At 40.2% G+C, this 14,915-nt stretch overlaps 1 protein-coding gene across 6 annotated transcripts in view; it reads right to left on the bottom strand.

The window, feature by feature from the left end:
• Window positions 1-1,722: 1,722 nt before the first annotated feature.
• CCDC30 (coiled-coil domain containing 30) overlaps window positions 1,723-14,915 on the bottom strand; it is a 130,974-nt gene continuing 117,781 nt past the window's right edge. For all 6 annotated transcript variants that reach the window (XM_043574613.1, XM_043574612.1, XM_043574614.1 and 3 more), the window contains 4 exons: window positions 11,691-11,827; window positions 8,721-8,835; window positions 2,441-2,508; window positions 1,723-2,083 (listed from right to left, as the gene is read on the bottom strand). In XM_043574613.1, the coding sequence (XP_043430548.1) occupies window positions 1,885-2,083; window positions 2,441-2,508; window positions 8,721-8,835; window positions 11,691-11,827 (519 nt within the window). In that variant the 3' untranslated portion in view covers window positions 1,723-1,884. The remainder of the gene's footprint in view (window positions 2,084-2,440; window positions 2,509-8,720; window positions 8,836-11,690; window positions 11,828-14,915) is intronic.

Below are 14,915 nucleotides of genomic sequence, written 5' to 3'. Positions count from 1 at the left end.
GGCGCTTAGAACAGCCTGACATAGGTACCCCTTCTTTTAAGTCCGGACACCAGTTGGGGCACAAGTTTCCGCTTTTGTCACCTACAATTCATTCCTGCAGAGCAGCTAGAGCTTTTTTTTTTTTTTTTTTCCCAGCTGGAGCTTTTAAAATTAATCTGCTTATAAATCATTCCTGGCTTCCCATGTTTAGAATAAAATCCAATTCCTTACATACAAGGGCCTATATTACATTATCTGGCCCCGCATACCTGGAGCCAGATAGGTATGATACTCAGGCCTTTCTGTCCCTCGAGGTCACGGAGATCGATACTGTAGAGACCTGGTAATGTTAACTGTCTTTAATACTCTTCTAGGTCTTAATGGAGGTAGGAAGTGCTCCTTATACTTCAGGTCTCAGCTCAAATGTCACTCAGAAGGGAACACTGGCACTCAGTCTAAAGTAGCCCACTCTTTCAGATGCATCACTGGTTTATTTCCTCATGCCAAATTTGTCTGTCTTTGACAGACTATAGGTGATCTATAGTGCCTACTATTGACTAGCCCATAGCAGGAATTCAGTAAATAGATTCGATGAATTGAGTGAAAGAAGGTGACCTTGGGCACGGTTTGGAGCCAGAGCATGCATCTGATATAGCTATTTATGTCTTATATCCTTTGATCATCCTTTCTAGGTCAGTGGTCTGAGGAAGCAAGGGTTACATGTAAAAATTCAATGTCTCAACTTATATCTTTTTTTAATTTTTGGTTACTTTTCCTTTCCCTTTGGTCTCCTTCTCTATCTCCAATTGAAGAGAAGGAGAATAAGGAGGGAAAGGGGCAGGAAGGGAAGAAGGAACAGGAATCCCCCTTCAGTATACTTTATGCTATTTTAAAATAATTTTTTTAATTGGTAATATCCAATGTTGATGAGGTTGTGGAAAGACTAGTATATTCAAACTGCTAGTGAAAATAAATGATGATATCTAGCATTTGTTAAGCAGTTGCTAAGTTCTAAATGCATGCATGCTTCATTTCATTTGGTCCTCACAACTCTATGGGACAGGAATGACTATTGTTCTCATTTTATGCATCAAGAAATTGAAGCTTGGAGGTTGACTATAGAAACATTATGTTGACACAACTTTTTTTTAAAGCAATGAGATAAGTGATATACCAAAACTATATAACATTTGTATCTGCTGACCCAATTATGCTCATCTTTTCTGGAGTAACTCAATAGAAAAAAAGAGCTACATTCACAAACACTTTCACCACAACATAATCTCAAATAGTGAGAAAGTAGAAACAACTAAAATGCAAACAACAGAATTTATGGAACATCAACATGATAGGATATCGTGTGGCTATTGAAAGAATAGTTATGAAGACTGTTGAAATACAGGAAAATGTATTATATTAAACTAAAAATCAGACCATGAAAATGAACATACAATATTACAACCATTTAAAATATATGCATTTGAATAACCAAAAGGAATAAATGAAAATAGTTGTGTTGAGAATGCAGGATTATAGGAGATATCTTTTTCTTTTTAAAGTATTTGCGTTAATATAATTACATTGTTTTTAACTTTTAAAAAATGAATAATACCCATAATAGTAAAAAAGTGCTGAATTAGCCTATGTATGCTCTGCTAAACAGAAACCTAATTAAACTATTGAACTAATCACTATTATTGATCAATACAAGGATATTTGAGGATATCAAGCAAACTTGAGAAATCCATTTTTACAACTGGTTTAATGAATTTATCAGCAATTCTGAAGGCTCCTGGTTGATGTCCCATGAGGATCTGTGGTAACTGTTCTCCACGTCATGTTCCACCTTCATGCCCAAGCTTTAAGTTAGCAGCTTTGATCAGCCTAGTTTAGCCACCAATGATTTTATAGTTCTGACTTCTGGTCTTCTTCTACGATGCAATGTGTCTCTTTAAGAAAAGGCACATTTACATATCCAGCTTTAGAATTCTGTGAACATGAAAGAGACTTGGAGGACTTGGGGTTTGGCATTGCTTCTTCTGACTTATTTTCTTCAATCCCTTGAAGACTTCCATCTGACTCTACCAAACCTGTTCCTGAAAAACTAAGAATGGCCATATGTGAGAACTTTGTGAAAACAGGATGTCCTGGTAGCACTTTGGGGGTATGGGGATAAGGCATCAATAGGATTTCAGTTTTTACAACTGTCAAGCACAAAGGAAACCAAATAACATTTAGCGTAAACTTATGTTTATGATTACTTTCTACCTTAAGTCAAGATTCTGTCAGGTGTAGGAGTGAAAAAGTGGAAAGAGAAAAGGAATTGGAAAAGGATTCAAATACTAAATATAAAACCAAATTACCCCCAAATGCTATGTTTCTTCAAGACAACAAGCAACTCAGGATGAGTTAGGCAGACATGAGTCTCAAGCATGCAGTGGATTGTCTTGGCTTTACTAACCTGGAGTTTGGAAGGGGCAAGATTTTATAAAATACTTCAAATTCAGGGATGTTACTAATTTTTGTCCCCTAAAAGAAAAGAAAGGATGAATATTTAAAATTATAATAATAAGCCATTGGCCATACTATCCTAAAACTTATACTTTATATACATTTTTGGTTAAAGATTTAATCCCCTCACTACATACCTGTTAGGATGGCCATCATAAAAAAGACAAGAGAAAACAAATGCTGGTGAGGTTGTGGAGAAAAGGATAGTTGTGCATAGTTGGCAGGCATGTACATTGGTGCAGCCACTATGGAAAACACTATGGGGTTTCCTCAAAAAATTAAAAATAGAAATACCATATGATCCAGCAATTCTACTTCTGGATAGCTGGAGAAAATGAAATCACTGTCTGAAGATATCTTCACCCTCCCCAGGTTTGTAGCAGTATTATTTACAACACCATGGACAGATAAATGGGTAAAGCAAATGTGACACACACACACACACACACACACACACACACACACACACACACACGGAATGTTATTCAACCATGAAAAAAGAAGGAAATCTTGCCAATTGCAAAGACATGGATGGACCTTGAGAGCATTATGCTAAGTAAAATAAGTTAATTAGAGAAAGACAAATACTTCATGATCTTACATATATGTACAATCTAAAAAAAAACCAAAAACCAAATTCCTAGAAGCAGAGATCAGATTTGTGGTTGCCAGAGGTGGGGGTGTAGTGGTTGGAGGAATTAGGTGAAGATGGTCAAAATGTACAAACTTCCAGTTATGAGATCAATTCTGGGGATGTAATGTACAACATGAAGACTATAGTCAACAATAGTGTACTGTATATTTGAAAGTTGCTGAAAGAGTAGATCTTATAAAAGTTCTCATCACAAGGGAAAAAAACTATGTGAGGTGATAGATGTTAACTAATCTTAATTCGATAATCATTTTGCATTGTATACATATATCAAATCATTATGCCGGATACTTTTAACTTACACAATGAATGTTATATGTCAATTACATCTCGAAAAAACTGAAGAAAATGTAATCCCTAAATACCTGAAGAATATTTGGCAATTATAAATCTTATACTTTTGTATTAGCGCTTTCATTGTAAGCCAGCTTTTTATATCTATTTTTTATACATGAATTACTTTATATTGGCTGATATAATCAGTCCATTCTACTTTCAGGTAAGTTTTTAATTAATACTCTGGTAAACATTTTATGTCCCTTTAAATCATGGATAAAAAGTATCTATGTTTTGGTAAATCCTATGACTTTAAAAACCAAATACCCTTGGGGCGTCTGGGTGGCTTGGTCGGTTGGGCATCCGACTTCAGCTCAGGTCATGATCTCACAGCTCGTGAGTTCGAGCCCCGTGTTGGGCTCTGTTCTGACAGCTCAGAGCCTGGAATCTGCTTCGGATTCTGTGTCTCCCTCTCTCTCTGCCCCTAACCCACTCGTATTCTGTCTCTGTCTCTCTCAAAAATAAATAAACATTAAAAAAAATTAAAAACAAACAAACCAAATACCCTTTCTCACAGGAACCAATCAACACAGACCAAATTTTACATACAGTTATGGAGGCTTATTGATTCCCCTAAACTTGGACCTCTGTTTAACCTTTGATGCACGCCAACTAGTTCCTGTAAGAAATTCTTAGTTGTGTTGAAATAAATGAGAAGCTTTTATAAGGAGGAAAAAACTAGCATTCAGAGAAATTTATAATGCATTAGAAATTTTACTAGGGGCTCCTGGGTGGCTCAGTCAGTTAAGTGTCCAACTTCAGCTCAGGTCATGATCTCACAGTCTGTGAGTTCGAGCCCCGTGTAGGGCTCTGTGCTGACAGCTCAGAGCCTGGAGCCGGCTTTGGATTCTGTGTCTCCCTCTCTCTCTGCCCCTCCCCTACTCATGCTCTGTCTCTCTCTGTCTCTCAAAAAAAAAAAAAAAAAAAAAGAATAAATGTTAAAAAAAAGAAAAGAAATTTTACTAGACTGAGAGGACCAGGCTTGAATTCTGGCTCTACTAATTAGACTCTGAAATGTCTTGTCACCTCTCTGAGTTTTGTTTCCTACATCTAAAATGAGAGAATAACAATACCTAATCTTCCAGGGTTGTGAAAATTAACGTGAACATACCTAACAATGGGAGGAACTCAGTAAATATTCAATATATTTTGAAGCAGGTGAATGTATGTGTACTGGGAGAAAGAAGCTATATTTATTGAAGGCCATCTATTTGCCAACTATTATATTGGGTAATTTATGTACATTATTCTAATTATCCTACTTTATCCCCAGTTGCCATCTCTGAAATTCATTCATTCATTCATTCTTACAATAGCTTTATGAAGATATAATTCACACACTATATAATTCACTCATTTAAAATACATAATTCAATTGTTTTTAGTATATTCACAGGGTTGTACAACCATGATTACAATCAATTTTAGAACATTTTCATCGCTCCCAATATAAACCTAATACCCTTTAACTATACCCCCTTATCCCTCAATGCCTCAGCCCTAGGCAACTACTCGTCTACTTCTATGTTTATAGATTTGCCTATTCTGGTGACCAGCTGTTTTCATTTCACATAATATCTTTAAAGCTCATCTGTGTTATAAGATGGATCAATACGCCATTCCTTTTTATGGCTGAATGATATTCTGTTGTGTGGATATACCACATTTTATGTGTCCATTCATCAGTTGATGGACATTTGGCTTGTTTATACCTCTTGGCTATTATGAATAATGCTGCTATAAATATTCATATGCAGATTTTTATGTGGAACAGTCACCTTTGAGTGTCATTCCTTCATTTCCCAGATGAGGGAACTAGAAGGTGAACAAGGTTTCCCTTTTTCACACAGCTAGTAAAATGCTAAGCTGGGATTTGGCACATAAGGTGCAATGAGAAAACCTATCAAGGGCACAAAGCCAGATTTTGGGAGGGGAGGATAAGATTTTGGGAGGGGAAGATTCAGAAAAAGCTCTATGGAAAAGAAGCTATTTAGGTTGCATTCTGAGAGACAGTTGGAACAAGCCAAGAGAAAATCTGAGGGAAGAAAGGCGTGGGAGAAGGCAGTGGAGGGAGAGGGATTTCCTGGAAGAGCCTGAAGCTGATGCCATAGAATTCAGGGACACAGACAATGTGGAGCCCAGAGTGGAGAGAGGAACCAACCAGGGATGAGATGCGATGAGATGGATAAGAATGACAGAGGCAAGGTCATGGAGGATACAAACACTGCACTGGAAAATTTGGGTTTTATTGTGAAGACTGTGGGAAGCCATTGCATCGTTTTGAGTCATATGCTCAGAGTGTATTTTGTAAATATACTTTGGCTATAGATTAATGGAACAGTAGGACTTCAAAACACAAAAGCCAGGAAGATGGAAGAAGGAAAGTAGGATGTGTCTTTCCAAGTAAGGGAAATACAAGATCCAGAGGGAGGAAACCTCAGAGCTTTGGGGGAAACCATAAATAGATTGGTTTCATTTGATCAGGCTTGTTTGATGTCAGAAAGGTATTTCCTACGTGGCTTCAGTTCTCCTGGCTTAGACATCAACAACTCTGGAAGCCTTCCCTAAGTACCCCAGAGAGGTTTAGATATCGCTCTTTCTGCTTTCACAGCATTCTGGGCCTACTGCTATTATAGAACTTGCCACAACGTATGGTAGTTGCCAGCTATCTGGTGTCACTCTCACTAGGGCTGAGTTCTGTGAGGGCAGACACTGTATCTCATACATCATCATATCTAGACCATATAGGGAACAGAATGAGGCCCATATTCTATATTGGATTATAATGCCTATATATGTCTAATAAATATTTGCTGAAGGAATGAACTTTGTCTTATAGACAAAGGAAGTCTCTGAAACTCTATGAGATGAAGTACTATGAAAGCAGGTAGTGCTTCATGAAGATTAGTCTAGAGGCATGGGCAGGACAGATTAGGAGGAAAGACTGCATTAAGTTGTTGCTGTAACTCAAGTGCTAAGTGCTTGGGATGCAGAGGGTAACATGATGGACATAGATCCTGCTCTCATGGAGTATACTTATAATCCAGAAGAGAAGAAAGATGGAATTACAATGCAGGAAGCAATATGGTCTCTTACAAGGCTAGGTCCCTAGTTACCCCAATACCCTTGAAAGGGAAACAGTAGACTTAGGGTATAATGAGATAGCAGCTAAGAACAAAGAACAAAGTACCGAAGAGAGTTGTTTTCAGTCCGTGCTCTTCTACTTCTTAGTTATGTGCCCTGGGCAATGATGTCACTTCACCTCTCTAGAGCTCAGTTTTCCTCAGCTGTGAAAATGGGAATCTACGTTGTAGATTAAATGAGATAATATACATAAAATGCTTAGTGCAATAACAGGCACATAGTAAGCACTCACCAAAGGTCAAGTTCTCACCACTTTAGCTTCTGAGGTATTGCAAGGAAGGAAGAGATCTAGGATATATCTGATCTCAGGATCTATATGCTGGTCTGTTTTTAGCATGATACTCAATTACCGAGAATCAAGAGATATGAGAAATGTCAGCAGTTGCTGTGTGACTCAGGCATATCATTTAACCTCGTTGAGTTTTCTCTCCCTCCTGTATAAAATGAGGGGGCTGAATTGGAAGATCCTTAAGATTCTAAATTTAAAAACAATTTTGGGGTTGTTTAACAGATATGAAGATGCTATAAGTTGGTACTTTTGTCACATGTGAAACATTGAGCTCGATGTAGTGTAATCCTGACTCATTTCACATTTATTTTGTTTGAGGATACTATTGTGGATATCAAAGCTATTGTTCTAGTATATACTCCATTAAGGCTCCAACTCACCACCTATATAATACTATAGTGCTTATTCATGTATGTCTCTGCCCTTCTCTACTAGACTAAAGACCTCTGGAAACAGGGTCTATCTTCATATTCCTAGGACATAGCATAGTTCCTGGAATTGATGTAATTTAAGTAATCTCTATACCCAACGTGGGGCTCAAACTCACGACCCTGAGATCAACAGTCACATGCCCTTCTGATTGAGCCAGCCAGGCACCCATGAATGTCTAGACAGTTGAGCATAGTTGTAGCTCAAGCAAAAACATAAACTACTGGAAATTAAGCCATATAATCTGGAAGTTCTCCTTTATTAAAAAAAATAGTTTTTTTTTGTCCTGTTTTATTTGAGAGAGAGAGAGAAACAGCGTGAGCAGGGGAGGGGGCAGAGGGAGAGAGAGAGAATCTTAAGCAAGCTCCACACTCAATGCAGTGCCTGACACGGGGCTCAATCCCACAACCCTGGGATCGTGACCTGAGCTGAAATCTGGAAGCGCCTCTGGAAGTTCTGCTTTTGAAAAAAAATCTACAAGACAACTCATATAGCTTGGAAATAATCACCTTTCCTAGAGCAAACCAGATGTGGGTCTTATGCCCATAGCAATAGTACCCAACAGGCAGGAGCTACACAAAGTATCCTGGGATGAAACATCTAGGAGGTGATATAAGCCAGGGGAGAAAGAAAGCAGCCTCTCTCCTGGATTCAGAATGCAACTCTGCTCCTTGAAGTCCCTCTTGCTGACACATTCACCAGCTAGACTCTGGACCTTCTCTGAACTTATACTCTTTGCCACATCTGCCTGGACTTGGCCACTTGTCTGTTTGGATTTTTGTAACATAATTTCTCGGACTCTGACTCTCTTTCTTTCTCTGACTCTGATGTTCTCCTTAGGCTTGACTCCTTGCCAGACGAGACTAGCTTCATTTACCACTAGGAGTCTCACATTTGCTCATTTCTCAGACAGGGCTAAAACAATCCATGGCAAACAGGGTTGTTGAGAATGAGGCATATCTGTGAAAATATTTAATATTTATTCACTCTGAAATGTTTATGGAGCACCTGCCTATAGATACAATGACATACGAGATACAATCCTTGCCCTCCAGGGTCTCACTGCTAAGTGGATGAGATAGAGAAGCAAAATAGGCAATGATGATACAGTGTTAAGGAAGAAGCTATGAAGCATGCACAAATTGCTTTGGGATCACATAGGATGAGAGTATTTAATAAAAGCTGACCCAAAGAAGAGCAAAGCTGGCCAAGAGTAGTCTCAGGGTGTGCTGCCCTGGTGCAGCCCATGGGCCTCTTTGCCATAGTCCACCATGAGGCCAAGTACAGCCTACAGCTACAGGAAGATGAAGGGAAGAGAGAACACAATAGTTTTAGCAACCAGGATTCATATGAAGGCCCTCACAGCAGCACCCAGCTTACCTCTTCTCTGCGAATCTGGATGCTCCTTATGATACTCTCTAAGAAGCCAACCTGGTGTTTGAGCCAGAGACTGGTTTCCTGCAAATGCTTATTTTCTTTGTCCAGGAGAAGTACTCTAAGAATGGGATAAATCAGAGGAATAACTAAAAATTTCTGTATTTTTACCAATTTATTACTTTCTAACTAATAATATAGTATTATTATAAATAATAATAATGCATAGTATTTATTAATTACTAAAAACTCAAAACGGTGTCCTCACTTCCCACTAGCTCTGGGTCTTAGCCCACTGCCCAGATTTTGGAACCAACTTTGGCAGAATAATTCCTACCATGTTCCAAGATGAAGTCGAAATTAATAAGCTTCTGGCCTATACCTAGTCATTAAATACAAATTGAGAACAGAGACATGCCGTATGCAACAGAGAAACTTAACAAAGGATACGATCCTATTCAGGGGTGGGACTGAAACAAGAGACTCTGCATCCCTTCAAATATTGTAGCTACACAGACTGCATCTGGTTCTGATCTCATACAGTCATCCTCTACTTTTGTAGTAGCAGCAGCAACAGGAATAGTAATAGTAGCAGCAGTAGTAGTAGCAGTAGCACTAATAACAGTAGCAGTAGTAGTGGTAGTAGTAGCAGTAGCAGCAGTAGTGGTGGTAGTAGTGGTAGTAGTAGTAGTAGTAACAGCTGCAGTAGTGGTAGCAGCAGCAGCAACCATTTACCAAGTACTTATCATGTGCTTAGGCACTATAACCTACCCACAGAGTAGACACTTAAAAATGTTCATATATTGGCTCATTTTTTTTTATTTTAAAATTTTTTATGTTTTTTTTTTAATTTATTTTTGAGAGAGAGAGAGAGAGAGAGAGAGAGAGACAGAGTATGAGCAGGGGAAGGGCAGAGAGAGGGAGACACAGAATCAGAAGCAGGCTCCAGGCTCTGAGTTGTCAGCACAGAGCCCGAAGTGGGGCTTGAAACCACGAACCATGAGATCATGACCTGAGCCGAAGTCAGACGCTTAACCGACTGAGCCACCTAGGCGCCCCTGTATTGGCTCATTTTATTCATCCTTACAACTCCATGAAATTGATGTCGTTATGGAGCCTATCTTACATATGAGGAAACTGAAGCTCAGAGAAAAGCAACATAAAACCAGAAAATCGGAGAGCTGAGATGCAATCCAGATCTTTCAGACTTCTAAGCCCGAGTTATAGAAGTTATATAAGCCCTGGTATAATCACTATACCAGGCTCATTTTCCAGGACCATGGTTTATTTGGGACACATGATCAAAACATAGTTTTGATCAGAGATTTTTTTTGTGTTTTGTGTTTGAGTTCTGGTTCTACCATTTGCTTGCTGTGTGACCCTTGACAAAAACCAAATCTGAGCCTCAGTTTTTCTCATCTGTAAAAGAAAACAGCATCCTGTAGAAGAAACTTACTCTAAGGAAAACATACAAATCCAATCCAGATGGCCAGAGTGTGCCTTCAGGAGGACAATATGGAAATATCATTAATATTAAGGCACAGCTAACAAGTCAGTTGCATTGGGAATGTCAAAATCAATGATGTAGATTGAGAAGGGCCATGGATTATTTAGAGTACATAAAAGGGGAGACATAGATAGTAAAAGATAATCAGAGACTCTCCAGGTCTGCCCAGAGAAGCAGGTGCCCCCAACAGCAGAAAGGAGAGTTCCAATCTGCTGAACAGATCTCCCCACAGACTGTGGTGCTGTGGGCTCTAGGGCCAAGTTACTGGGGTTCACACACTGCTCTGTCAGTGACTAGGCTGTCTGAGTTCCTGAGCCTCTCTGGACCTTAGCTTTCTCACCCATGAAATAAGTCTAATCCCAGTGTCTCCCTCCTGGGATTAGTGTGAGGATTGGTGAGAGAGAGAGTTTAGAACAGTGCCAAGCACATAGTGAGTGCTTGAAAAATGTTAATCATTATAGTTTTGTTTTGTTTTGTTTTGTTTTTGAGAGAGAGAGAGTGCACAAGTGAGCAAGGGGGCAGAGAGAGAGGTGGGGGGTGGAGGGAAGCGGGGCTTACCCAGGGCTTGTGTTTTACCCGCAGCAGGGCTCAAGTTCACCCAGTGTGGGACTCAAACTCATGAACTGTGAGATCATGCCCTGAGCCAAAGTCAGATGCTTAAGGACTGAGCCACCCCGGTGCCCTCATTACAGTTATTATTGGTGACACTATCTGTTAAGTTCAACCCACTCTCTTTGCCCTAATTCTGTGCTCCAAGAAAACTTTGATTATAATTGAAGTTTCCTATAGAGGAGAGAGGGCTTGGGCTGGCTAATATGTGAATTTATCTTTGCTGTGGATACTTCTCATTACAAGTTAATACATTGGGTATCCTATGGGTTTAATGAATTTAAGTCACTAGTATGAGCCTGTTCCTCTCTCGATCTCTCTTGATTCCATAGGTATCAAATGATACAAATGAGTGTCAAAACACAAAGTGACAGGCCAGAATAAGCATAGCTAGGCCCTCAGTCAGGCAATGCCTATGTGAGAGAGCCCATCTAAATGGCCAATCCGGGGTGCCTGGGTGGCTCAGTCGGTTAAGCATCCGACTTCAGCTCAGGTCATGATCTCGCGGTCTGTGAGTTCGAGCCCCGCGTCGGGCTCTGTGCTGACAGCTCAGAGCCTGGAGCCTGCTTCGGATTCTGTGTCTCCCTCTCTCTCTGACCCTCCCCCGTTCATGCTCTGTCTCTGTCTCAAAAATAAATAAACATTAAAAAAAAAAAATTTAAATGGCCGACCCGCCTCCTCCGTGATCTTTTTCTCTTTAATTTCACAACTTTTGCATAAACTACTGGAAACAGCAGACAGCAGAGCAACAGTTATGGGATAGGCTGCAAACTCAAGGGATAGTCTCTGGAGCAATCTCTTTGTGGAGGGAGGAACACCTTTATAGAGTTCATTGGCTCCTCAGTCAGGACTGCACCTACTTGTTCTGGACTGAAGATGTTACCCCTTTATTGCTCTTGATTAATTCTTCTTTCTCTGTGAGTTTTTCCAGAAGGTTCCTTTTCTCTAGGAGCAGTATATCATTTTGAGCAATGATCTTGTCCTGGAATGCCTTCTCCTAGAGATAATAAAGCCCCTTGTTACCACAGCAGGAGAAAGAATTACAAAGTTGACAGCAAATTTCCCCTGTTGACTTTTCCTCTCCTGCCCCCTGGTCTGTTTTTCACCTGTTTGCTGACATTGTCAGCTAGAGAGTTCTTCTGTTTATTTTGGTTATTTTTTTGTCATGTATTTTTTTTGAGTAATTAATCATTCTTCTGGGTTAACATTTAAAAATATCTGAGACCTCAACTTCAATAAGTTCCCAAGCTTCTCATATTTATTCTAATACCATAGGTATCAAATCACTAACAAATACAACTGAATTCCCTGAAGCTCCAGTTTGACATTTTTTCATATAATACATCTCCATCTGCACTGTGGTGATAGTCTTCTTAAGGCAAAGGCAAGAAGATGGGCATTTAGTCCCCTCACTTGGCAACCAGTGTCAGGATCTCAGTTGGCTTGGCAAATCAAGCAGGTAAGCTGGCTACTGAGAATATCCGTATAGTGATCATGCAGAAGAGACTTCCATCTTAACACCATGTTTCATTTTCTACCAACAATTTTCCCTGAAAGCAACAGCTAGTGAAGCTATAGCTAAAGTGAGAAAGGAGGGTGTCTTGTGAAAACAATACTAAGCTTCTTATACTGAAAGAGTCAGTAGATATTAATAAATGTCACTGTTGGGGAGGACTCTAGAAGCTCAAAAGTGTAGAATTGCCCTCCTCACGTCACTAATGACTGTCAGTGTTAAGTGCCCTCACCCTTCTGTGTTTGTTCCCACGTGCTGATGGCGGGAGTGAGTTGGGGTAGGAGAAGAATATTGAGCTGCTGGCAGGTGAGAATCATGGAGTTAAGAGGGGCAACTTTCTTACTTTTAAGAAAGACACTAATATAGATCATTCAGAAAAGACTCCATCTATTATTTAAGAATTATAGGAAAGGATATTACATTATGTTCTGAAACAAACCACTCCAGGTTTTAAAGTCCTGCATCCAGGACCCTTCAATGTCTAACAGTAATCTTGCCTACTCTTATTTAAATACATTTTGGTAAGGATTGAGAAGAAGCCATCCCACAGATAATACTCCACAGTTACAACTGGATTAGAAAGGAAACTGGAGGGAGAAGGCTACTGACACCCTGCCCTTTGGAAATACCTTTTTTTTTTTTTTTTTTTTTTTTGTAGCCAGAAAATCAGGACACAGTCTCTAATAAAAGGATAAAATATTTGGAGAACTCTGGTTTGGACGTTTACAATAGTCAGGAGACTCAGTTGGCTCACCCTATAAAGAGAAGGCTGAAGGAACAAAGCCCAAAAAAGTGGCACTACTTTCTGGACATTTGGTGCTTGGAAAGGGAGCCCAGCTTTTTTATGCTCATGGCTCTGATCCACAGACGCTAAACTAAGTAAAGTCAGGACCTCCAGGTTTGTACCACTGTGGCATTAGAAGATCTCACATCAGTCTTCTCTAGGCTAAGTATTTCCTACTCCATTAACAATTTCTCTTGTGAACTGTGCATCTACCAGTTAACATGTTTCTAGGAGAGCTTACACACAAAAGAGAAGAAAGTAACATCTATGGAAAGTTGTATGTGTCAGGTACGGGCATTTCATATTTTAACCGCACAAAAAGCCTTGTGAGATGGGTACTAGCAATGCCATTTTACAGATGAGGAAAGGATACCCAGAGGCTTGTGCAAGGTCACAGAACTATTAAGTGGCAGGGCTAGATTTTGCATCCAAGTCTGTTTAAGGCCAGAGTCCACAGCCCCCCTTCAAGGGCAGTGAGAAAAGGGTCAACTGCTCTTCCTTAGCCTCTGCTTACTTGCCTCCTCCAGTGTACTTCCTGGAGACCTGCCACTCTCTGGGTAGATATGTCAGGTTTCCAGGACTGCTGTAGCAAAGAACCACAAACTGGATGGCTTAAAACAAGAGGAACTGATTTTCTCACATTCCTGGAGGCCACACGTCTAAAATTGGGGTGTTGGGGGAGTTAGTTCCTTCTGGGGGCTCCACGCCTCTCTCTCAGTTTCTGGTGTTGGCAAGCCCTCCCTGGTGCTCCCTGATGGAGCTGCATCCATCATCCATCTTCCCCTGCATGTGTCTATGTGTGTCTGCTCTTCTCATAGGGCCATCAGACATACTGGATTTCGGGCCTTGATTTAGGGCCAACTCGAATCCACTATGACCTCATCTTAACAAATCCCACCTGCAAAGACCTTATTTCCAAATCAGATCCCACTCTGAGGTTCTGGATAGACACGACTTTGTGGAGGACGTTATTTAACCCGGTACAGTCAGGGAGAAAGAGAAGATGCCTGCTGAAAGGAGGGGGGTTGTTTCTGTCACGTAAGACTAGAAGTGGAAGGCAGACAGTACAAGAAAGTGATAATGCAGAATATTTCTGGTGGGCCCATGAGCCAGGATTGCTCCTTTCTTCTGCATACCTTTCCTAGTTGTGAATCTAACCTAGATCTGAGTCTTTGAAAGTTTGCCGATGTAGCGCCCAGATAAAAGGATACTGCAAAATCCAGCTTATTTTTCTCCCTCACTATAGTGTAGAGTATCAGGAGGATTTTTTTTTAATTAAGAATCCAACATTGGTGACCCATCTGTTATAATCCAAAAATGTCTCCTGTGTGTAGTCTAGAATTCTTCACCATCCCATAACAGCCCGTGGAATGACTGAAGTTGCATGAATTCTTCTGGAATCCTTGGCACGTGCATAGCTATGAGTATTTTAGGAGTGAGGACAGAGTTTTCAAAATTCTGAAATGGGCTAGGGAATCTCAAGAAGGGAAAGCATGACTGGCCTCGTCAGCCGCTCTCCATTTTGAATTTGTGTCGTTTGATGATCTCAAGACCGTTCTGCAGTCAATACCGTGCCATCTGCCTCATTGTCTTCTCGCTTACCAGTAAGTCACAGGGGCAACGGGACAGGAATAAAGAAACCACGGATATTTAGAAAAAGGCTTGGAGACACCCCACAAGGATTGCTAAAGGAATAGGGGCCACATATTTTCACTGCCATTTAAGACCGACAGGAGTTCGAGGCATGATGAGGGCAACGTGGAGTAGGAATGAGTTACTGAGTGTGGT

The sequence above is a fragment of the Prionailurus bengalensis genome, chromosome C1, assembly GCF_016509475.1.
Source record: "Prionailurus bengalensis isolate Pbe53 chromosome C1, Fcat_Pben_1.1_paternal_pri, whole genome shotgun sequence".
In the NCBI taxonomy this organism is placed as follows: domain Eukaryota; kingdom Metazoa; phylum Chordata; class Mammalia; order Carnivora; family Felidae; genus Prionailurus; species Prionailurus bengalensis.
The sequence above is the reverse complement of the archived record's forward strand: the minus strand, read 5'-3'. Positions and strand labels throughout refer to the sequence as shown.